Genomic DNA, 23,741 nt, shown 5'->3' with positions numbered 1-23,741 from the left:
CCCGGCACCGAGACCAGATGCTTTCTCCCGCGGTGGGAGTGTTCTTTCTTTAGAGTCAGGACCCAGGGGTGAGAAGGGGGTCCCCCCCACTTCCTCCCGAGTCCTGGGGCGCCTCTGGGACAGCGAAGGCGGGAGTTGGGGAGACCCTAACCCGGCACAGAGCGGCGCGCCCCGGAGATGCCAGAGTCCTGGGGTCCGCGCCGCGCCCCCGGCCCCGCCCTTCAAGTCCCAGCAAACTGGGGGGGGGTGGCCCCACCCTGGAGAGGGGGCTCCCCAAGCCTCCCGGGGAGTCTGTGCTGGCAGCGGGAGGGGGAGGGACTGGTCACTCACGGGCAGCGCGGCTGGGGCTCCGACTGCGGCCGCCGCCGTCCACACTGGGAGGAGAGGGGGGAGAGGGGGGAGGAGGGAGGGAAGGAGGGCGGAGGGGCGTGGCGCGGCGGGGCGGCCTCGGCGCGGGGACTCCGCCCGCAGCTCCGCCGGGACCCGACCTTCCCGTCCCGCCCTGCGTTCCCCGAACCCGCGGCCCCGAGCGAGGCCCCCGCTCGCTTCCCGCGCGCACCGTCCGCCCCCTTCGTCCCCGGACCCCCCTCCCCAGACCAGCGGGTTGTCACCCCTGCGAAGGGCGTGCAGGGCCGGCCGGCGGGGCCAGCCCCGTCCACGGGTCGGGCTAGCACCTGCCTTCCTGGACGAAGACCAGGGCCAAGCTGTGTGGACGGGGCAGGGCGCGCTCCCGGGAGGAGGGGAGGCGGATGGCTGCGCGCCCCTGCACCGTGACGGGCTGGCGGGTCACTGGGAAGACTCCTCTCTGGAAGGACACAGAAGCGCGGCTGGAGACTCGAAGGGAGTTGGCCTGGAGGGCAGAGACCGGGCAGCCGGCCTGGAGGGTGTGTGGGGAACTGGCCGTCCTGGGAGGCTGGGGAAGGGGGGCGGGGGGGGGGGCGGGAGGAGGGTTCGGATGGGGAGGAGGACTCCGGCAGGAAACTGAACATGGGAAATCCAGTCAAGATGGTAAGCAAAAGGATTTGTTGGTGTCCGGTATCCCTGGCACGTGGGGAGCGTTGGGCATCCCTTCCCCGTGTTGGCGCCGCGCGGTGATTCTCTGTCCAATACTTCGTCTGAGGTGTGTATCCTTGTTTTTTAACTGGAGAGCCCGGAAACCCAGAGATTCAAGCGTTCAGGTGCTCCATTTACCCTCCCAGGTGATGAGCAAGGAATCGGACATTCCCAGAGGCACAAGGGTACCCCGGAATTCCTGCAGACGCTCTTCTCAGATAAGATTGAGACGTGGGCTAGGCTCCCATCTCCAAAATAACCGGCAAAAACCGAGGCTGGGGACATGGCACAAGTGGTATGTATAATGCCTGTCTAGCAAGTGTCAGGCCCTGAGTTAAAAGCAGAGGGCAAATAAAAGGCTAGAACTAACTTTTCAGATGTTTTTTATGGATCAGAGTTCCCTGCACCCAGCCGATTCCTATAGTACGCCCCTACAGGAAACCACACACTTGAAAAATAGTCATTACCATTGAACTTTAGAGTGCACCTTTACAATTTTGTCATCTTTGAAATAAGCAGTATAGCCTTGATTAATAGGTAGCCCACCTGGTGAAAGAATTCTCTTCTGGAAACTTCTGGCACTTCATAAAGCACACAAGCCCATACTTTTCTAAAGAAGTAACTACAGTTGATTGAAAAGTATTTTATCTTTTGCAAAAGTGACCGTCCCTTCTGTGACTCAGCCTTGCTCCAAAGATCGCCACTTGTGTGTGCATGTTGGATTTACTTCTTGAAACTCCAGCACGGATTTCCAAGGGATCCTTCCATGCAGCGTCCTTCTGTAATCAAAACCTGGTGGTAAACAGCTGCGCCTGGCCTCCACAGCCATTAGTTGCCAGTATGTCCTCATTTCCTGTTCTTCTGCTCTACAGAAAGCAGACCCTCAACTACGTCATGCTCCTTATCATGAACAAGATTTGCTTTCCTGACAGCTAAACAAGAGGTCCTCAAAGTGTCTATGGATAGGACCTGTGAGGCAGACATGGAATTCCTCACAATTCAAGTCAGCTGAAGCTGTCAGGGTCAATTAGATAACTTCAAGAGGAGGGACAAGGTTGGTCCTAAATGACTGATGGGAACATTCTTCTCTAAAACTTTACGATGTCTTTATATCACAACACTCCAAAATACAGTAAGGGTTGTTTTTTTTTTTTTGAAAACTGTACTTAAAAAACATAAGCCAGCACCAGTGACTCATGCTTATAAACCTAACTACTCAGGAGGGTGAGATCTGAAGATTGTCTTTCCAAGTCTGGGGCAGAAGTCTGTGAGACTTGTTTTGTTTTTGGTTGGTCTTGGTGCTTGAACTCTGGGCTTGGGTGCTGTCCCTTCGCTCTTTAGCTCAAGGCGAGCGCTCTACCACTTGAGCCACAGCTCCACTTCCGGTTTTCTAGTGGTTTATTGGAGATAGGAGTCTCACGGACTTTCCTGCCTGGGCTAGCTTTGAACCATGATTCTCAGATCTCAGCCTCCTGAGTAGCTAGGATTACAGGCGTGAGCCACCGGCACCCGGCTTCTGTGAGACTCTTATCTCCAATTAATTGCAAAAAGCTGAGAGTGGAGTTATGTCACAAGTGGTAGAGTGCCAGCCTTGAGCAAAAAAGCTAAGGGAACTAGACCCTGAGTTAAAGCCCTAACACTGGCACGCGCACACACGTGTGCACACACACACACACAATTATATGTATGTATATATTATATATTTTCTATAAAATGAAATATAAATGTAATATATAATATAAATATTACATATGTGTATATATGCATGTATGTATATATGAATATATGTATATCCCAATAGATGACTTCAACAACAGTTAAGGTGATACAGTGCAAATTCCATTTTGTATGCATCATGCATTCTGATCTGACATGCTCCTGTTAAGTCTTTTACAAGAAGAAATTCTAATATATTTTGAGTGGAAATTTTCTGAGATCAAAAGAAAGTGCACATCTTCACTGAGAATGACAATGAAATCAACTATGTTTAGGGGGTGATCACTTAATCAGTTCAGAATGGCCAAGGATTCCACGTCGTTTATCATGAAAATGGGACACTCTGAGGTATGGCTTGAGCTACACCAGCCATGGCTATAGTTGAGCCCTAGGCCAGATCCCTAAGAGATATCCAGTTAGCATTTATTGAACACCTACTACATACAATATGATACCCTTTGCTAGATGCTGAGGAACTGAGTCTGTCATGGCTCTTGTTTCACATCATCTGTAGCTGGGAGATGACATGTGAAAATCTATGAGATTTGCCATTTTAACACAACTAAAAGGTTGGGAATGGTGGTATGGGTCTGTAATCCCAGCACTTGGGAAGCTGAGGAAGGAGGATCTTGACTTGGAGGCTAGCTTGGACTATGTAGTAAGACCCTGTCCCAAAAAAAGAGAGAAGGAAAGGGAGGGAGAAAAGGAGGAATGGTAAGAGAGAAGAAAAGGAGGAAAGGGAGGGATAGAAGAAGAAAAAAAGCAAAGCAAAACAAAACAAAAACCAAACTCTAAAAACAAGAAGCAAAGAAAAAGACAGGAAGGCTGAAGTGAGAATATTTTTCAGTTTTTTAGCAGGATGTAAGTGACTGACATTTTGTTGTACTGTTTCTATTCTTGGGCCTAAAAGATGTCCCCCTGACTGGGTCATTCCATGACTCCATGGTTTTTAGGACAGTGGGAAAATCAGAGGCCCTGATAAAATCAACAGAAGTATATTTCATTCCTCAGTTCTAATTGAGGAAGGATGAAAGCTGTAACTTTTGAGGCTGCTCTATCTGCAAACAGGACAACAAGCCTGGAGTATGTTTCAACAAGAGTCAGTTCTAATCCTCCCCTCACAAAAATTTGTTCCAATGCTCTCTAGCCTTTTATTTCTACAATTGCCAAGGACTATAATGAGTTTTCCCACTTCTGTGCTTTGACTGCCAGTTAACTTCCTAATTTGGAACTAATTACTAAACTGCTTAAAAATTTTAAGACAAAGAGCATCCTCTTACTGACTTTCCATTAATCACTATGGTATCTGAGGACATGGCTCTGAGCCGAGAACAGAAACTTCTTCTTCCAACACAGAACAAACTATTATTCCTTGTCAGTGTGGCTCAGATGTTTTCATACTCATCAGCAGCCAACTATGTTGTTATCTTATGTGAAAGTTATGGAAGAGCTTAAAGTCTTTTAAGACCTGGGAGCCACTTGCAGAGGTAATGCTGCCTAAAACCCTCAATTGCATGTCTTTCTGACTAGCGAGCTTTACTATGAAGAAAGCTTCCAGTCAAATGGAGGGAGCCTTTGTTTCTAACTCACTTGGCAGCTTTTTTAAATTGGTTCTTCACTTACCTGTTTGTTTGGGGTTTTTCTCACACTTTTCTTTGCTAATGCTATAGCTGATTTTTTTTTTAATGGGTAATGAACTTTAAAGTGGTCATGTTGTTATGTTTGTTTAACTGAAATTTTCTATCATCTTTCCTAAAGCATAGAGAGTACAGTTTTATCAACTTTGAAAAGTGATTGGTACTGAGCACAGGAGTAGCTCAGTGGTAGAGGGCATGCCTACCATGTGCAATGCCCCAGGGGCAGCTCAAAAAAAAAGGTTGCACTTCATATAATAGTCTAATGGAGGGTGGTATTGGCAAATCAAATGATATACAAGAACCATGCTGTGGCTTGAGGCCCATCTCCTCACTACTGACGCATCTTAATATACACATGAAATAAGAACATGAAGCAATGATTATAAGAACTGGAGCAATTATATATGAGCAATCTATAGAGAGGTGGACTCGATACCTTTTCTAACCTCCAAATTTTCAATAGTGATTTTTTTCAACATAATATGGGGAAGATGAGAAAACATCATTTTGGTATGGTGTGGAAATCCCACCTTCTCCAGAAAGCAATGCACACTTTATGACAAGTCTTTTGTTTTCCCCCTTTTTTAACTTTTACTCTATGTGGACTTCACTCTCACTCTCTGTGAGACTATCAGAGTCTCAAGTGAAACTGAGAATTGCCCTCTTGTTTTTCACTTTCCACAGACTTAGACAGGAGGGAGACATTTTTGAAAAGGGTGCTGCAAAGGCATGTCATGAGAGCAGGCATGGAAGTGTGACACTGAGGAGATGCCCAGGCTGACTGCCCAGAGATCAACACGACAGCTTGGAGCAGGCCAAAGGATTCCAGAAACTTCACTTGTTATATCTTATGTTTGTGGAATAGAGTCTCACTAATTTCAGGGAAAACAAAGAGTTGTACGCGCACCCTCAGCTACCACAACTAGTATGTGATAGTCATAACAAAGAATACTGAATAACCGCCTAGTCAAAATGTTGATGTAACTAGTTTAAAATGTGTGTGGTGAGGTCAGGCAGGGAGGAAGATAATAAAGACAAGAACAATGTGTTACCTAGAAATAGACACTAAAACAGGAGGTCATAACACATGGAGGAAGATTAGGAAATTGTTTTTTTGTTTTGCCTTGTTAATGTTTTTTGTTAAAATTTAGAGTTTTGTTGGTGTTTTAGAACCACTTGACTCAAGAGTTTTACAGGACTAGAAGGAAGGGGTATCATCATGGCATAAATATATTAAATTCATTTGGTAGCTGGCAAGACTGTGTAACACTGAATATGTACATAAAAATAAAGAGCCAAATGACATTGCACCAAGGTCTTTAAATTGGCTTGAAAAGCTAGTTAAAAGTTGACTGGAAGAGGGTAGAGGACTTTTCATAGAAATGTGGAATGGGAAGCTGGATAAAATAATGGCATTCCTGAGACATCTAGCATAGACTACTCTTCCACAGTCTAGAAGAAAAAATGGAAAGAATTTGTATAAAAAGAAAAGAAAGAGCCAGGTGCCAGTGGCTATCACCTATAATCCTAGCTACTCAGGAAGTTGAGATCTGAGGATTGTGGTTCAAAGCCAACCTGAGCAGTAAAGAACATGAGACTATTGTGTGTGTGTGTGTGTGTGTGTGTGTGTGTGTCTGTCTGTCTGTCTGTCTGTCTGTCTGTCCGTGGTAGGACTTACTCTGGGCCTGGAAGCTGTCGCTGAGCTCTTCAGCTCAAGGCACTTGAGCCACAGATCCACTTCTGGTTTTCTGGTGGTTAGTTGGAGATAAGAGTCTCACGGACTTTCCTTCCCCAGGCTGGTTTTGAACCATGATCCTCAGATCTCAGCCTCCTAAGTAGGTAGGATTACAGCGTGAGCCACTGGCATCCAGCACCACAAGACTCCTATCTCCAATAAACTAACCCCCCAAAAAGCCAGAATTGGAGCTCTGGCTCAATTAGTAGAGCACTAGCCTTGAGCAAAAGCAGTGCAGGGACAGCCCTAGGACCAATAACAAAAAAAAGAAGGAAGGAAGGAAGGAAGGAAGGAAGGAAGGAAGGAAGGAAGGAAGGAAGGAAGGAAGGAGGGAGGGAGGGAGGGAGGGAGGGAGGGAGGGAGGGAGGGAGGGAGGGAGGGAGGGAGGGAAGGAAGGAGAGGAAAGGAAGGAGAGGAAAGGAGGTAGGGAGGGAGGGAAGAAAGTAGCAATAACCGTAACATTACCAACAATATTTATTAATAATAATTAACCTTTAGATTTATCAAGTAGAAAAGTTACAATATGAATTTGTTTAATCCTCATAAAATTCTATGAGGTACTATTAATATTCCCATTTTAAGATAAGGAAATGGAGGCACAGAAATGCTAAGTAAACTCATTTAAAAGTATAGATTCCAACTTAAGGAGTTTGGCCTCCAAGTAACACTCTAAACTTTTATTTGGAAGGTTATTTGGGGAGGGGTGTGTGTGTGTGTGTGTGTGTGTGTGTGTGTGTGTGTGTGTGTGTGTGTGTGTGTGTGTGTGTGTGTGTGTGTGTGTGTGTGTGTGTGTGTGTGTGTGTGTGTGTGTGTGTGTGTGTGTGTGTGTGTGTAGGGGTGTGTGTGTGTGTGTGTGTGTGTGTGTGTATCACATGCCTGCCAGGTGTGTGTGTGTGTGTGTATCACATGCCTGCCAGGTGTGTGTGTGTGTGTGTATATCACATGCCTGCCAGACCTGGGGCTTGAACTCAGGGCCTGGGCACTGTCCCAAGGCCCACTGTTCAAGGCTAGTGCTCTACCACTTGAGCCACCACTCAACTTCCAACTCCAAACTTTCAAAGGATGGGTATGTTCAAGTGGTTGGGAAACTGAGGGGGAAGAGCCAACAAAATGAGAAACTGAAAATGTGAAGGTGAAAATCCAAGCCCTGGACTGGGAGTAGAATGGCGAGCACAGGTCACAGGTTAGCTTCATGCAGAATAGGAACTGTGCACAAGTGCCACAACAAAGAGGCACTCACTGCTGGCAGGATGAGATTTTCATTGCAGAGCCCAGGATTGAGGTGGTGAGGCTGGAGAGGTGGTGAAGCCATTAATGAAACTTGGAATAGAAATGAATGAGCAGTATCAGACTGTCATGAACAACGTATATCTGGCAGGGGCTAGTAGACAGCATGGTTGTTTCCCTGCAGTGTTTAGGAGCCCATGCCCAGGGGTAATGAGGAAAGTTTGGTTGCAGAACTGTAGGTGCAGCCTTCAGCTGGTGGAAGTCTGCCAATGGGCAGGGAACTGCAATATGAAAGGCCAAAGGAGTGATCTGAAGGGCCAGGTAGAATGGGACTTAACTAATACCGAGATCCTTCCATATCAGGGTCCAAACACCTTCACTATCATGAGGACAAGGCACAAGAACCTGAGTCTCTGTGGGACAGATGGCTGAGGGAGGCCTGACCTCTCTGCTGAACACAACTGGCGCTGGTGATGGGCTTTCAGAGGAACCAGAAAAAAATAGCTTGGAGCTGAGTGGTAATAGCCTAGATAGAACCAAAGGGCACAGAGCTATAGGCAGGAAGGGGAGGAAAGGATTTGGAGAACCTCTCAGCTAATCTAGAACTTGGACGTAGAAATGAAAGGGGCCTATGCAAGCAAGTGAGGGAGGTGCAATCTACTTGGGGCCTGGGGAGTGGCATGCGGGAAGAGAGACCCTAACAGTAAAGTGATATGTTTCTGAGATAGCATAAGGGAGCTGGCTTGGAAGAGCTTAGGGTGCTTACTTTAGTATGGTGATTCAGCAGCTCTCGAGGCCTAATAAAGGATTAACTGCAATTACTCCAATTGGAGGAATTAGAAAGATTACATTTAAGTCTATTGAGATTTGATACATTTTTATAAAGCCTACTTCAATAGGTTTTTATGTCCTTTAACAAGTTGTCAAAAAGCGACTCAAAGTTTGATGTAAGTACGAATTTATTGACATGAATACCTTTAGCTATTATTTGAACACAGAGAGGATACTGAAGAGCTGAAGACAATGATAATAAACCCACAGGATCTAATGTTTGCAAGGCCCACTCCCTCTGAGAGACAGAGAGAAGAGAGAGGGTGGGGAGCAGGGCTGAAGGAGGAGGGGGGAAGGAGGGAAGGTGGGAAGAGAAGGGAGGAGAGATCTGAACAAATCTTTAAAAAGAATCTGGAGACTGCTTTCAATTATAGTAAGAAGTAAAGACAATTTGACAATTTAAGCATTTTATCCAGAAACATATATCTATTCCATAGATACCAAATCGATTACCATATAATTGAGTTTGAAAATATACAAAATATTTGTTGTTCTTACATACTCAAATTAAAACCTAATTTTAAAAAGTGCACAGTAAAAACAGCATAAGGAAACCTACGATATCCATGGTATACGTATTGTTTTCCATTTCACTGTCAACATCAAATTCTGTATTTGCCTTACTGCTTGCAGATATATCCGAAGTGTTTCAAGGTCATACTCAACACTGACTAGTTTACTGGGTCCAACAACACTCCGGCTGCCCGATGGCTGCCAGCACTGGACGTAGAGTCTCGGCCCTGTAGTTTTTGCAGCTCTGGAAGGAACAGTCACCAACCAGCTATTTGTAAACTATCGACTCTTGTTCTTTTTAGAATTGCCCTGTGCAAAGAAAAATATTCGCAATAAGAACACAACCTTCCAGAAAAATAGTTCGCATAGTTTATTAACCAAACTGTCTGATGACTATTTCACTTTGGGGCATGCAGGCTTCCCAGAGGGAGAAAGTCAATAATCTTGCATGGTTAACTTTCCATCACAATCACAAAGCAGTTTGTTGTAGGTGATAGTAAAAGAAAAAAAGAAAAAAAAGGCAGCTCCTGTTTGGGATTTATCAAAGCCTCAAACACCCATGTTGTTCCCAAAACAGGGAATGTGAAATTTATGAAGCTGAATAAAATAGATTGTCCTAAATATGTTCCGTGTTTAAATAAACACCCTTTAGAGATCTCAGCAGAAATCATTTGATGTTCTTTGTGTGTGTGTACATTTGTTTTCTGTAATGAGGTCTTACAACAGAGACTAGGTTAGCTTTCAACTATCAATCTTTCTGCTTCTGACTCCTTAGTCCTATGATTACAGGGGTACTCCAGTAGGCTTACCCCAATAATTTTGAATATAGGCTAACTAATACTCAACTGACACTATTATCTGTCAAAAATAACCTTAGAAAATGACTGAGGACAAGTTAGCGGAAAGATATTTTAACTCTTTTCTAATTTCTTTAAATACAGAAGTCCAGATTTTCTTGTTTTGCATAGCTTGTCTTCTTTTTGGAGTGGTTTTCCCTCTTAGAAAGTTTCTAACTGAATTCATAAATGAGTAGGAGTTCTTCTTTCTTCTTATAAGTGGGTAATACCTATAGATTAAAAACCAGAAGCAAGATAATAGCAAACAAATGGTTGAGGATGTTTACTTCAAATCTAGTGGAGGGAGATAATGTCAATCAGCCATAAGGTGATGCTGTATGGTATCAAGTGCTAATAAATGGAGGAGAGGAAGGGATTACAGAATAATCAAAGAAAGATGAGCAAACCAGATGCTGGTGGCTCACACCTGTAATCTTCAAGAGGCTGAGATCAATCTGAGAATCATGGTTCATAGCCAGCCTGGGCAGGCAAGTTGGTAAGATCCTTATCTCCAATTAACCACCAGAAAACTGGGAGTGGAGCTGTGGCTCAAAGTGGTAGAGCCCCTACCCTGAGCAAAAGCACTCTGGGCATTCAGGCCTTGAGTTCAAGCCCCAGATTAGCAATCAATATAAAGTCTAAACTGAAAAGTAGTCTCTTAACTCAGTTTTCTTAATGCAAGTATTTTAAGGAACACATTAAAAAAAAAACTTTAGGAAAACTTGAAAATTCCCTAACTTCTGAAGTAGCTATAATTCAATTACACCTTGAACATACCACCTATCTTCTTGACTCAGCCATTATTAGGAACGTAACAGTGAGTTATACTGCCTGTTAGAATATCAAGAAGACAACATGAGGCAATCTTCAGGAGGACCAGCCCATACTTCAGTTGAGCTGCAGCTCAACTTTCCTGAAGCCAAAGTAACCAAAGAGCCCCCATCTGCTGTGTTAGCTGTTATGGTCATCACAGAAATAGCCTAGACAAGCATCAGAGACCCCCGCCCTTCCTAAGTGGCAAGTGGTGAAGGACTATCAGAAGACTACCAAAAGACATAGTTATACAATGCAGTCTCCAGTGTATTAACAAACAATTTTCTAAGGAGGCTCCAACTGAGCAGATCACTGCTAATGCTAAAACCGAACTCTGGTTTATTCATTTCCACTTCTTTTCCAGGGCATGCAGCAGAAACTCAATAAATGCCTGCAGAATCGGTAAGCGGTAATAGCAGATCTCAGAGAACAAGCTGGAGCTAGCAAATGCTAGATGTTTGTGGTACAATATTGTCTGAGTCACTGAAATGTGCTAAGCATCTGAGGTGACACACAGAACCGAATCCCTGGTCCCCTGAAGCCTACCTTCGTGGCAAAAGAATAACACATGACCATCCAGTAAGAGAGACATGGTTTGTGGCTATGCATTCCAACCTGACATATTACACAATAGCTAGGGACAAGGAGAGGCTTTGAGAAATTAAAAGAAAGGAGATCTCTGGAATTAAAAGGTAAGAAAGACATTCCTAAATTATATGGCTAGTCAAGAGAATTCACTAAAAGTCATTCTGACACCATTTAGACTCTTGTATAAACAAAGAGCAGTCCCTCTTTTAAAACCCTCTGTGACACCCCCTCCCAGCTATACAAGAGTAACAGAAATGCCAAAAAAGCACCAGACACAGCATTAAAGCCTCGGCTTATAACTTAGCCAAAGAAACTTAATTCTCCTTCTGGACAGGACAATTGACATTAAGGAAAATGATTCACAAGCACTTTAAATCTAATAACCTTCAGCTTTCAGAATGCCTAACAATGCATTATCATTCATGGACCATATTAAACACCAACCTCACCTGACCTACCTTACTGGCCATCTTGAGCGTGTCAATCTCTTCTCTCTGTTTGGACAGTGTCTCATTCATGCTGCACAGGTGGTCACTCATCATACTTAATTGATCCTCATAACTCCTCTTGGTAGTAGTCAGCTCATCCTATAGAGCAAAGGAAAAGAAAGGAGAAAACCCAAAGCCCAGCTAGTCACAGCACTCTAAAGCTTTTTAAATGATTAATTATTACAATAATTTGGAAAAGCAACTTAGCAAGATGGCCAAGTTGGTCAACTAACATGAAAGCTAGTGCACAGGGGAACAAAGTTGAGAGTAATGTGGGAAAAAAGTTTCCATATTCAACATATGTTAATAATTTCTATGTAAAAGTGTAAGACATACAATCTATGCAGGGTATAAAATCATCAGAAAAAGCTGAGTGATGCTTCCAAATCCCCTCCTCTTCCCCATGCCTTGCATGAGGTGGCTTCACATTGGCCCCAGCTCATAGCTCTTTGACTCACAGCTTTCACCCTGGAAGGCACATTCTTCTTTCCTTCCACCTTTCCCACTCCCATCAGCCCTGCAGATCTGATCTTGTGCTCCTAACCAACTGGAGAAAGTAATCTGAAACAAGGAGGTGCTGGGCAGTGCTATATGACTGGGTTTTCCTGTGCCTGCATAGAACCTATATTTATGATAACAGGAGCTTCTTGAAAAACAAGGCTAATTTAAAACAGGGCAAGGAAGAAGGAATATTTGTACATCCCCATCTTTTAATTTGTGGCAGTTATATGAACTAGAGAAGAGAAAGAACAGAATAATGTGTACAGCAAACTGCTGTTTATTTAATAAAAAAGAAGAAAAACAGAGAATTTTAAATAAATATAATTTTTTTAAAGTGTTGACTATAAGAAAATTTAAAAATAAAGATCAAGTCAGGAGGGAAAGCAAATAAGACAACCACTCTTGAACTGATAAAAGTAATTTTTACTTTAAAATGAGATAGAAATAAAGTGGTCAGACCCGGTTTTCACTGTATTTGATGTCAGTGTCCTGCATCTTGTATATACACTTCTCTAATTGGGGGAGGGGAAGGGAAGAGGGGGAGGGTAGTTGTGGAGGTGGGAGGGAATGGGAGGGGAAAAACAAAGGAGGTAACAATGCTTGATAGGAAATGTACTCATTACCTGGCTCATGTAACTGTAACCCCTCTGTACAGTATTTTTACAATAAAAAAGTATTAAAAAAAAAGTGGTTAGAAAAAAATGCAGGTACCACTACTTTTCTTTTCTTTTTTTTTTTTATTGTGAAAATACTGTACAGAGAGGTTACAATTACATGGGCAAGATAATGAGTACATTTCTTATCAAGCATTGTAGCCTCCTCCTTTGTTTCCCCTTCCCATTCCTTCCCATCCTCCCCCCGCCACACACTAAAGTTGTAAAGTTCGTGAAAGCAGGGGTTATACTGTGGAGGAGGGACACACAAAGCAACAAAGAAATAATCTTATAAATGTGTTAGAAACAATCCCAAGGTACCACTACTTTTCTGAAAGGAAAAGTTGACTTTGCTTCCCAAGAACGTCCCATGATAAAACACTACCTTTGCAGGTAACACTCATGAACTCACCTGCAGTCTGCTGATGTTCTGACTGGCCATTTTCATCTCCTCTGTCAGTGCCTCCTTAGACTTCTCAGCTAACGCTAGTCTTTTAGAGAGTGCTCGGCACTGTAAGTGAGAAAAAAATTCTACTTGTAGAAGCAGCATTGTCTAAAACAAATTCTGTTTCAGAGAAAGTTACCAGAATTTGATCCCCAGAGCAAAAGCCATCCATCCATCCATTCCATCAATATTTCTTGAGTACCTATAAGTACTGTTTAGAAGAAAGCTGTGGACCTACCTCATCATTTTAGTAAAGTAAAAAATGTCCAGCAGTTCAAGCTCATCAGTGTTTTTCCCTAGCTCTAGTCTAATGACCAGTGGTTACAAAACCATAAGAACATTCTCCATTTACTCAGCATTCATTTGTACTTAAGACAGATGAAAAGGATGTGTTCATTTCCAAAGTGATCAGTGTCACTACCAAACTCATTCTATGAAGCCAGCATAATCCTCAGCCCCAAATCAATTAGGAGAGATTCATCAAAGAAAGATAACTACAGACCCATCTCCTTGATAGCATCGATGCAAAACTTCTCAATGAAATTCTGGCCAACTGAATTCAACAACAAACCAAAAAAAAATCATATATTATAGTCAAACGGGATTCACTCCAGGGATGCAAAGCTGGTTGATTATATGTAAGTTAATTAATGTAATTCAATACATCAATAGGAGCGAGGATAAGAACCGCAGGATCATTTCAATAGATGCAGAAAAATCATTTGACAAGCTCCAACACCCCTTTATGATAAAAGTTCTGGAGAAGCTAGGAATCCATGGAACATTCCTCAATATAATACAGGCTATAGATAACAAACCAGCCAGTATTATACTTAATGGTGAAAAGTCAAAACCATTTCCTCTAAAATCAGGAATGAGACAAGGATGTCCACTATCTACACTCCTCTTCAATATAGTACTGGAATTATTCCTACAAGAGCAACAAGGAAAGAGAAAAACATAACAGAGATCCAAACAGGGAAGTTAGAAGTAAAACTGTCCCTCTTTGCAGATGTCATGATCCTGTATTTAAAGAACCCTATAGATTCCTCCTCCAATTTACATGAGTTGATCTGAAACTTTGGCAAAATACAGGATATAAAATTAACCGCCCCAAATCAGTAGCTTTTCTGTATGCCAACAGTAAGAAGATGGAGACTGAAATCAAGAAAGCAACTCCATGTGTAACAGCCTCAAAAAAAAATAAAATGAAATACCTAGGAATTAACCAAAAATGTGAAGGACCTCTATTATCAAAACTTTAAAAATCTGAACAAAGAAGAGCCAGATACCGGTAGCTCACGCCTGTAATCCTAGCCACCCAGGAGGCTGAGATCTGAGCATCGCTGTTCAAAGCCAGCCCGGGCAGGAAACTCCATGAGACTTTTTACCTCCAATAAAAACCCACTAGAAAACCGGAAGTGGCGCTATGGCGCAAGCGGCAGAGCGCTCGCCTTGGCCTTGAGCTGAAAAGCGCAAGGACAGTGCCCAGGCCCAGAGCTCAAGTTCCATGACCACCACCACCAACAACAACAAATCTGAACAAGGAAATTGAAGCAGAATTAAAGAAATAGAAAAAAACCTACATGCTCCTGGATTGAAAGGAGTAACATTAGGAAATAATTAAAAACTCAAGGCAATACCCATCAAAATCCCAACAGCGTTTTCAATGACAGAGAGAAAGCAATCCAAAAATTCATATGAAAAAAGACCCCAAATAGCAAAAACAATCCTTAGCAGAAAAAAGTGCTAGAGGATTATCAATATCAAATTTCAAACTCTATTACAAACAGCTTGGTACTGGCACAAGAATCGGCCTAAGGACCAATGGAACAGAAAAGAAGTCCCAGAAATAAACCCACACACGTATAGCCACCTAATATCTGATAAGGGAGCCAAAAACACAGGAAAGACAGCCTCTTCAATAAATGATGCTGGCAAAATTGACTATACACATGCAGAAAACTGAAATTTGATTCTTATATATCACCCTACACCAAAATCAATGCAAGGCCAGATACCATAAAAATATTACAGGATGGGAAACACTAGGGCCCCTAAGCACAGGTTAAAACTTCCTAAATAAAGATCCAAAATCACAACAAATCAAAGAAAGACTGGATAAATGGGACTGCATCAAACGGAAGAGTTTCTGCATGGCAAAGGACATAGCTAGCAAGATAAAAAGAAAGCATACAGAAAGGGAGATTTTCACTAGCTATGCATCAGACAAAGGCCTCATATCTAAATATACATAGAGCTCATATCTAAAATATACTTAGAGCTCAAAAAATTAAACCTCCCAAAAATAAACCCTCAAAGAAACAACAGCCCAATTAATAAATGGGTTAAAGACGTAAAGAGAGACTTCTCACAAGAAGAATGACCAATAGACATATGAAGAAATGTTCAATATCTCTTAGCCACAAAAGAAATGCAAATCAAAACAACATTGAGATTCCATCTCACCCCAGATAGAATGGTCATTATCAAGAAAATTAACAATAACAGATGCTGGTTAGGATGTGGCCAAAAGAGAACAACTACTACACTGTTGGTGAGAATGTAAACTTGTTCAACCACTCTGGAAAGCAACATGGAGGTTCCTCAAAAGACTAAATATAGAGCTTCCCTATGACCTAGCAATCCCACTGTTGGGCATTTATCCAACAGACCACAAACAAGGCCACACTAAAGCCAACAGAACAACCACGTTCAGTGCACCATTGTTTACCATAGCCAAAATATGGAATCAACCCAGATGCCCCTCAGTGAATGAATGGATCAAGAAAATGTGATATATATATATATATATATACATATATATATATATATAATATATATATGTATGATTTCTATGCTTCCATCAGAAAGATATTGACCCATGCATAAAGAAATGGAAAGACTTGGAAAAAATCATATTAAGCAAACTAAGCCAGCCAAAGAAACATAGGTTGCATGGTTTCCCTCATCTGTAGTAATTACAATGTGCCTATAAATCTACAAGTAAACATAATGGATGGTAAAAGACAAAAAACAAAGAAACAAAAATAAAAAAAAACTAAGCCAGGCACTGGTGGCTCACACCTGTAATCCTAGCTACTCAGGAGACTGAGATCTGAGGATTATTGTTCAAAGCCAGCCCAGGGAGGAAAGTCAGTGAGTCTTTTTTATTTTTTTATTTTTTGGGGGGGTCCAGTCCTGGGGTCTGAACTCTGGGCCTGGGCGCTGTCCCTCAGCTCTTCAGCTCAAGGCTACTGCTCTACCACTTGAGCCACAGCGCCACTTCCGGCTTTTTTCTTATGTGGTGCTGAGGAATCGAACCCAGGGCCTCATGCATACAAGGCAAACGCTCTACCACTGAGCCACCTTCCCAGCCCAGTCAGTGAGTCTTTTATCTCCAATTATCCACTAGAAAACTGGAAGTGGTGCTGTGGCTCAAGTGGTAGAGTGCTTGCCTTGAACTGAAATGCTGAGGGATAGTGCCCAGGCCCAGAGTTCAAGTCCCACAACTGACAAAAGAAACAAACAAAACCAAAACCAAAACACAAAAAACTATACTTGGACATGATAAATTAAACAGGACTCTAAAAATTCACACAGTGAGGATATTCTTAGGAGAAGATCACAAAGGCTCAATAGCTATGTGCATATGATCATATAAAATGATATTTATCAAAATGAACTCCAAGAAGAGGTCTAACATTATTTTGCTTCTTGTATTTTTTCACTGATTTTATTTTTGTCACTGATTTTATTTCTGTACATTTTGTTTTGTATGTGTTTATCTGTTTGGGGGAGGGTAAGGAAGAACACAGAAATGGTGGGAGAAAGGGTGAACAAATCCAACAGTAATACTCACTATGCACTATATTGAACTATACACCTTGTGGGGGAGGGGGTCAGGAGGGAAAAACTGGGAGAAAATGAGGAAAGAGGTGACCCTGTTCAAAAAGAAATGTACTCTTTACCAGACTTATGTAACTATAACCCCTCTGTATATCACCTTTAAAATAACAATAAAGTAAAATGAAAATAAATAAATAAAAAAGTGGCAAGTTAAAAAAAATAAGTAAAGCACAAGCTAAAACCTTTTCCTCTCAGGAAAAAAAGAAGTTACCAGTGGCTTCTAACCATGAGTCTTAGATCTTCGCGCGCGCGCGTGCGTGCGTGCGTGTGTGTGTGTGTGTGTGCTCTCAAGGTTGGCACTCTACCACTAGAGCCAAAGCTCCACTCCACTTCCAGCGTTTTGCTGGCTAATTGGAGACAAGAGTCTCATGCACTTTCCTGCCCAACACAGTCCTAGTGCTTGAAGTCCTTCATTAAACATCACCTTATGGGCGCAATAAAAGCTTTATAAATCCCACTCTAGGTTACAGGGGACAGCACAGCTGTTTTCTCTGGAAACCATCCAGAGCCAGAGCAGATGAAAAATAAAAAAGTTCTATTTCACACTCTTGTTCAAAGAGAGTGTGCAATAAAACAGACCCCAGACTTTCTGCAGGGGCACTGAGACCCAGGGGAAGGTGCTGACGAGACTCATGTGATCGTGGTGTGGACACCAGGCACTTAGCCTGTCCATTCCAGTAAAGTCAAATAAGAGGTCACCACTTCCTGTTTACAAATGAGAAAAAACTAAGCAATCTCAAAATTCCTGTGTCACAGATGGACTGAATACATTCACTAAAATAAGCAAGTCTCTTGAAAATTCCCTGGCTACTCATTTTATTTTTCAAAACAATTTCAGGGCACATAAGCCAATCAAATCAACCATTTCCTATTAACCAAATACCTACTCTGTGCTTAGTTAGCCCTGCACCTGACCAAGTGGGAGAGAGTCAAGCAAGGCCCCCATGAAGACAACGCAAGTCTGGGTCACTGACCCAGAAATCAATCAGGGAAGCAAGCAAGCAATCGAGATGGACTGCATGCTGCACTGCATGACCTGGATAACCACAGACCTATCACTTGAATCAAGCACAAATGCTGTGGCTGCTGGTTAACCACCCTGTGCTAGGCACATCATTTATTTTAGCAGGAAAGAGACAAAGCCCTTCCCCACTGCTAGCAAATGGCTCCTGTTGCCCTCTCCACCACGAAGTGCAGGAGACAATCGCAGATAGTCAGGCTGCAACAAAGGGTGTCATTCTTTTTTCTTTTTCAATTTTAAGCATCACAACTGTCTGCCATCTTTAATTAATCTTTAATATAAAGTTTCAAATCTGTAACTCTGAAGACCTTGCAGCTGAACAGAACCCATTCTAACGCAGTCATTTTACCTCTTGTGGTACTGGGATTTCAAGGCAAGATCTTGTGCTTACTAGGTAGACATAAGGCATGTCCCAGCCTTTTTTTTTTGGTGGGTTGTGGGGCTTGAACTCTGGGCTTGGGCGCCATCTCTCAGCTCTTCAGCTCTAGGTAAGTACTCTACCACTTGAGCCACAGTGCCACTTCCAGTTTTCTATTGGTTTTTATTGGAGCTAAGAGTCTCATGGAGTTTCCTGCACGGGCTGGCTTGGAACCGTGGTCCTCAGATTTCAGCCTCCTGAGTGGCTAGGATTACAGGCCTGAGCACTGGCGCCTGGCTCAGCCTTTTTTTTTTTTTTTTTTTTTTTTTTTTAGCTTATTTTCAGGGAGGATCTTGTGGGGGTTTTACTTAGGGCCAGTCTCAGAGCTTGATCCTCCTACATATGGCAGCCAGTAGCTGGTATGACAGGTGTAAAATACCACACCCAATTTATTGAGAAAGATAGTGTCTTGCTAACTTTAATGCCCAGACTGGCCTTGAATTGCAATCCTCCAGATTTCTACCTCCAGTGTAGCTAGGATTACAAATTTGAGCCATAGTGCAGTACTTGGTCTAATGATTCTTATTGTTTGATGTCTGCATTTCCTTCATTTTCCCCTTTCTACTATTTTATAAGTTGTGTATAATTTTATTTATAGTGCCTTTCTAATTCTCTGAACAAATTATTTGGTAAGAAAAAAAGAAAGCATAACAGAAAGATGTGGTATCTTTTGTTCAAAACGTTACACATTTTATTTTATCACGTATAGGAATTAAATTCTGCAAACCTGCCATTTAGAAAATGGAGAGTATTTAGAAACGCATTTTTTGCCTTTTACCTTGCTTATATTAAAAATCCTTCTCCCTGTAAATGTCTACTCATCTCTTAACTGGAAAGCAAGAAACCTTAAAAACAATGCTCCAAGCACATGGTATGCAAACTTCAGAAAGACTCCTCTAACTCTCCCAATGTTTTTGCAATGACTTGGAAATGACAAGCCAGTCTTACAGCTATTGAACTGGACATTTCTGGGTGGAACACAGACTGATCACTGTGAACGGCAACCAACAGACACCAAGAGCAAACAGACACAAGTGTCTACCAGTGGACAACAGGGCAAGAGGACAGTGGCCCAGTTCCTGAAGGGCAGGGAAAGTACCAGCTGAACTGACCCCCCACTCACCTCAGCATAGAAATGCACTGACTTGCTGTCAGCCAGCTGCAGCTGTGATGTAAGCTCTACTATCCTTGCCATGTAGTGATTTTTAATTAAGTCTTCACGAGATTCCACATCTGGAACCTAAATAGAACACAAAGAAAAAGACAAATGCCAGGGAGATGAAGACATTCTGGGGGGGGGGGGAGCCAAAAGGACAATCGAGTGTACATTTTCACTTAAAAAGTGATGAGGAAACAGTTTGCTTAGCTCCCAAAGAAATGTCAAATGTGGCAGATAAACAGACAGCCGTGTGTGTGTGTGTGTGTGTGTGTGTGTGTGTTGGTTCTGAGGCTTGAACACTGGGATGGGGTGCTGTCCTTGAGCTTTTCTGCTCAAAATTTAAGCCACAGCTTCACTTCCAGCTTTTTGGTAGTTAAGGTTAGGAGTCTCACAGACTTTCCTGCCTGAGCTAACTTTGAACCATGATCTTTGGACCTCAGTCTCCTGAGTAGCTACAATTACATGTCTGAGCCACCAGTTCTGGACCCCAATTTCTTTTATCCTGGATTTGCTCATCTCAGAAAGAAGTCATGCCTACAGAATTTCTCAGAAGAGAACAGAGCTGGGGTGGGAGTATTGGAGTTCCCTGGGCCACAAACTTGTCAAATTCCATCTGTCCGACTCCTATGCCACCTTCTAATTAGAACAGGGAAGGGAAATGGGGGGGGATTTATTGGAATTCCTAAATTTTGAACATTCTTTTTTTCTTTAAAATTATCTTAAGAAAACTCTAATGCTCCTAAATTTACTAATAAACTACTTCTATACTAAATAGTTTTGCCCTCTGCTTCAGACTAGTATTTCTTCCAGTTATTTAGCAATGAAAGACATAGTATTAAGTTTAATTTAAAAATACCTAAGTTTGGGGCTGGGAAGGTGGCTCAAGGGTAGAGTGCTTGCCTTGCATGCATGAGGCCCTGTGTTTGATTCATCAGCACCACATAAGCATAAAAAGCCTCTGTGGCTCAAGTGGTAGAGTGATAGCCTTGAGCTGAAGAGCTGAGGGACAGCACCCAGGCCCAGAGTTCAGGCCCCAGGACCGGCAAAAAAAAAAAAGGAAAAAAGAAAGAAATAAAAAAAAAAAAAAAAGAAAAAATTTCAGTTACAAAATACAGTACAAGTTCAAGGTTATCTATATTCTAAGCAGAATAGCCTACTATTTTTTTCAGTTTGCTAAAGCAAGTGATAAGGTGAATGACTTCAGTTTTTGTTAATTTATTCTTATTATTATCTTATTATTATTTATAAAGTCCTTAGAATACTTCAAAACTCAAATATGTAAAACTAGATGACAAACCAAATCTGCCCTGAGTTCACTGGCTACAAGCACAGTGCTCACTGGCCTGGAGGAACCCTGACTTCCTGGGCACCCATGGGGGAGGAAGAGTGTGGTCCTCTGCCTCACACAGCATGAAACCATGCTGGTAAGGGCCACACTTTGTCAACTTCCAGGACAAGCCATCCCACAAGGCAGATACAAAAGCAGGCTCCATGGAGCCTTCACTACTGTAACAGAAAATTTGTTCTTCATTTGCTAAAACTGCCCCCCCCCCAAAAAAAAAGAAAGTGGTCAAAAATGTCTTCCACAGGAGATAAACATGCTTCAAGATATTTACTAGCAAAGTTATGATGCTGAGGGCACATTACCTCACTCTCACACGTCCTGGTTAAAATCCCAATCTGGAAAACAAGGAGGAGAAATTATTAGAGCAGAATGTATAAATTCAGACCCAAGGAGTTAAACCCGCAACACTTCCTCTTCTCAGCCCACACTGGTTCAAATCACTGGAAATGCAGCTCTAGGACACCCACCCAGTACTGTCTTTCTCTATAAGATGCTGATACCTGTACCTAAGTAACTGCATTCACTAGTTCTGCCCTGAGGTAAAACCCAAAGGCCATTACCAAATGGGCCACCATTTTCACTGAAAGCCAACACAAAGTCCAGGAAGAGCAAGAGACAATCAGCCTTTAACCCAATCTTACCATCTCCACATTAATTACAAAGCAGGAGCTAGGAAAGTTGTAGACAGTTTTATGGAGACCATGACAATTAAACATTTTATACAGAAAACACAAACACACTGAGAGCTAAAAAGGAGAAGTACCACCTTTGATATAATATTAAAGCATTAATAAGCATTCATCTCAAATTTAAATTAATAAAAAATGTTTTGTCTCATTTGGCAGTTCTGGGGTTTGAATTCAGGGCAGGTGCTCTATCACTTGAGCCACAGGTTCAAAATTATGTAATTTTTAAACAAATTATAGTATAGTTAGTTTTTTTTTTTCATTTTTTTATTTTTTGTGCCAGTCTGGGGCTTAAACTCAAGACCTGGCGCTGTCTCTGAGCTTCCCTTGCTCAAGGCTAGCACCCTACCCCTTGAACCACAGCTCCATTTCTGGGTTGGTTGGTTTGTTTTTATAGTTTTGGTAGAGATAAGAATCTCACAGACTTTATTGCTTAGGCTGGCTTCCTCAGATGTCAGCCTCCTGAGTAGCTAGTACCAGCATGAGCCATGGGTGCCTAGCTTAGATTTTTCTTTTTTAAGGCTTTTCTGGGGGCGGAGAAGGTAGGGCTCAGTGGTGAACACTTGCCTTGCATGCATGAGGCCCTGGGTTCGATTCCTCAGCACCACATAAGCAAAAAGAAAAAAGCCAGAAGTGGCGTTGTGGCTCAAGTGGTAGAGCGCTAGCCTTGAGCTGAAGGGCTGAGGGACAGCGCCCAGGCCCAGAGTTCAGGCCCCACGACCGGACCCAAAAATAAAATAAAGTTTTTCTGAATTAAGATTTCAGAAACAGTCATGATTACTATTTTCAGGATATTTTTCCAGGTGGAAGGGCAGGTGCTTGAGCACCATGACTTATAAAAACTACAATTCAATAGATTCTGCTAATCAGAGATGTCACCTAATACACAGTGTTCAAATACTCTAAATATATGCTCAAGAGGATTATTCTGAAGAACAAGCTATGTGTACTAATGAATATTATACTCGCCTACTATTAAAGAGTTTATTAATTTTAAAAAAAATAGAAAAGCCATAATTTTCTACTCAATAAAGCAGGGATAGCATTTTCTCTCTCTCCCTTTCTCTCTCTCTCTCTCTCTCTCTCTCTCTCTCTGCACCTCTCTCTCTCAAAAACTACTTATAATAACAAAGTAATCATTTAATTTCCTATATTCAATGATGGCCACATTTGCTTAAGTAAACTTCAGACACTCATCTATTCTACCTCCTCTCCTGGACCCTTCCTCTTGAAGGAAAAGGTGTTAAATAGAAGGAAATATTTGACCATATAGATTTGTAACAACTTTTCTCATGTGCTACTAACAATAACTGATAATAGCCCTTTTAACAGAATTGGGCAAAAAAGAACAAGGAACTTGAAAACATTCATACCTTTGATTCAGTAACTCTAGCCTTAAGAAATATATCCCAAGGAAATTACTAATACATAACGAATCTTAGGGGCTAGGAATGTGGCTTTTAGTGGTGGAGTACTTGCCTAGCATGCATGAGGCTCTGGGTTCAATTCTTTTGTACCACATTAAAAAAAAAAAAAAGAATCTTAGGCATAAAAATAGATGTTATTTAAGATAGTAAAAAGTATAACTAATGTCCAATCATAGGTAAAATATATCATATATGGAATATTATGAACTCAATAACTAACAACCATGTGAAATTTTGTAGGAAAAAAATGTTAACTAGTAGATCAGATATTCAAGATAATGTCATTTTTCCTCCTTTAACCATCTGCATTTTGTATTTATCCACAACATAGGTATATTATACGTATTTTGCACATGCTATAACATATCTATAACTTAACATACATATTTTAAAATTCTATTCAAGCTGTGTTTTTAATCAAAGTAAAATATAATCATTTACATTGTTGCATAATTTTCTTTTTTGAACTTGCAGTACTAGGGTTCTGGTTTTTGTTTTTGTCATGGGGCTTGAACTCAGGGCCTTGGTGCTGTCCTTTCGCTTTTTTGCTCAAAGCTAGTATCCTACCACTTTAACCCACAGCTCTACTTCCAGTTTTCAGGTGGTTAGTTAGAGATAAGACTTTCACGGATTTTCCTGCCTGGGCTGACTTTGAACCACTATCCTTAGATCTCAGCCTTCTAAGTAGTTGAGCCATCAATGTCCTGCCAATACTAGATATTTTAATGAAAACATAAACA

The 23,741-nt window shown here is 41.9% G+C and overlaps 2 protein-coding genes across 3 annotated transcripts in view; both read right to left on the bottom strand.

The window, feature by feature from the left end:
* Ston1 (stonin 1) overlaps positions 1-389 on the bottom strand; it is a 120,371-nt gene extending 119,982 nt beyond the window's left edge. The window contains exon 1 of the mRNA XM_070025558.1: positions 331-389. The gene's annotated coding sequence lies outside the window, so the exon portion shown is untranslated. The remainder of the gene's footprint in view (positions 1-330) is intronic.
* A 7,900-nt stretch (positions 390-8,289) lies between these two features.
* The window catches only part of Ppp1r21 (protein phosphatase 1 regulatory subunit 21), a 67,015-nt gene continuing 51,563 nt past the window's right edge, over positions 8,290-23,741 (bottom strand). Inside the window, exons 18-22 of one of the 2 annotated variants that reach the window (XM_070025556.1) lie at positions 21,191-21,223; positions 19,508-19,624; positions 13,004-13,102; positions 11,408-11,536; positions 8,290-9,021 (exon numbers count right to left, since the gene is read on the bottom strand). In XM_070025556.1, coding sequence (XP_069881657.1) covers positions 8,992-9,021; positions 11,408-11,536; positions 13,004-13,102; positions 19,508-19,624; positions 21,191-21,223 — 408 coding nt within the window. In that variant the 3' untranslated portion in view covers positions 8,290-8,991. The remainder of the gene's footprint in view (positions 9,022-11,407; positions 11,537-13,003; positions 13,103-19,507; positions 19,625-21,190; positions 21,224-23,741) is intronic. The other variant, XM_070025557.1, reaches the window with a different exon arrangement.

The sequence above is a fragment of the Dipodomys merriami genome, unplaced genomic scaffold (assembly GCF_024711535.1).
Source record: "Dipodomys merriami isolate MVZ:Mamm:240054 unplaced genomic scaffold, mDipMer1.0.p SCAF_17, whole genome shotgun sequence".
NCBI lineage: Eukaryota > Metazoa > Chordata > Mammalia > Rodentia > Heteromyidae > Dipodomys > Dipodomys merriami.
The sequence above is the reverse complement of the archived record's forward strand: the minus strand, read 5'-3'. Positions and strand labels throughout refer to the sequence as shown.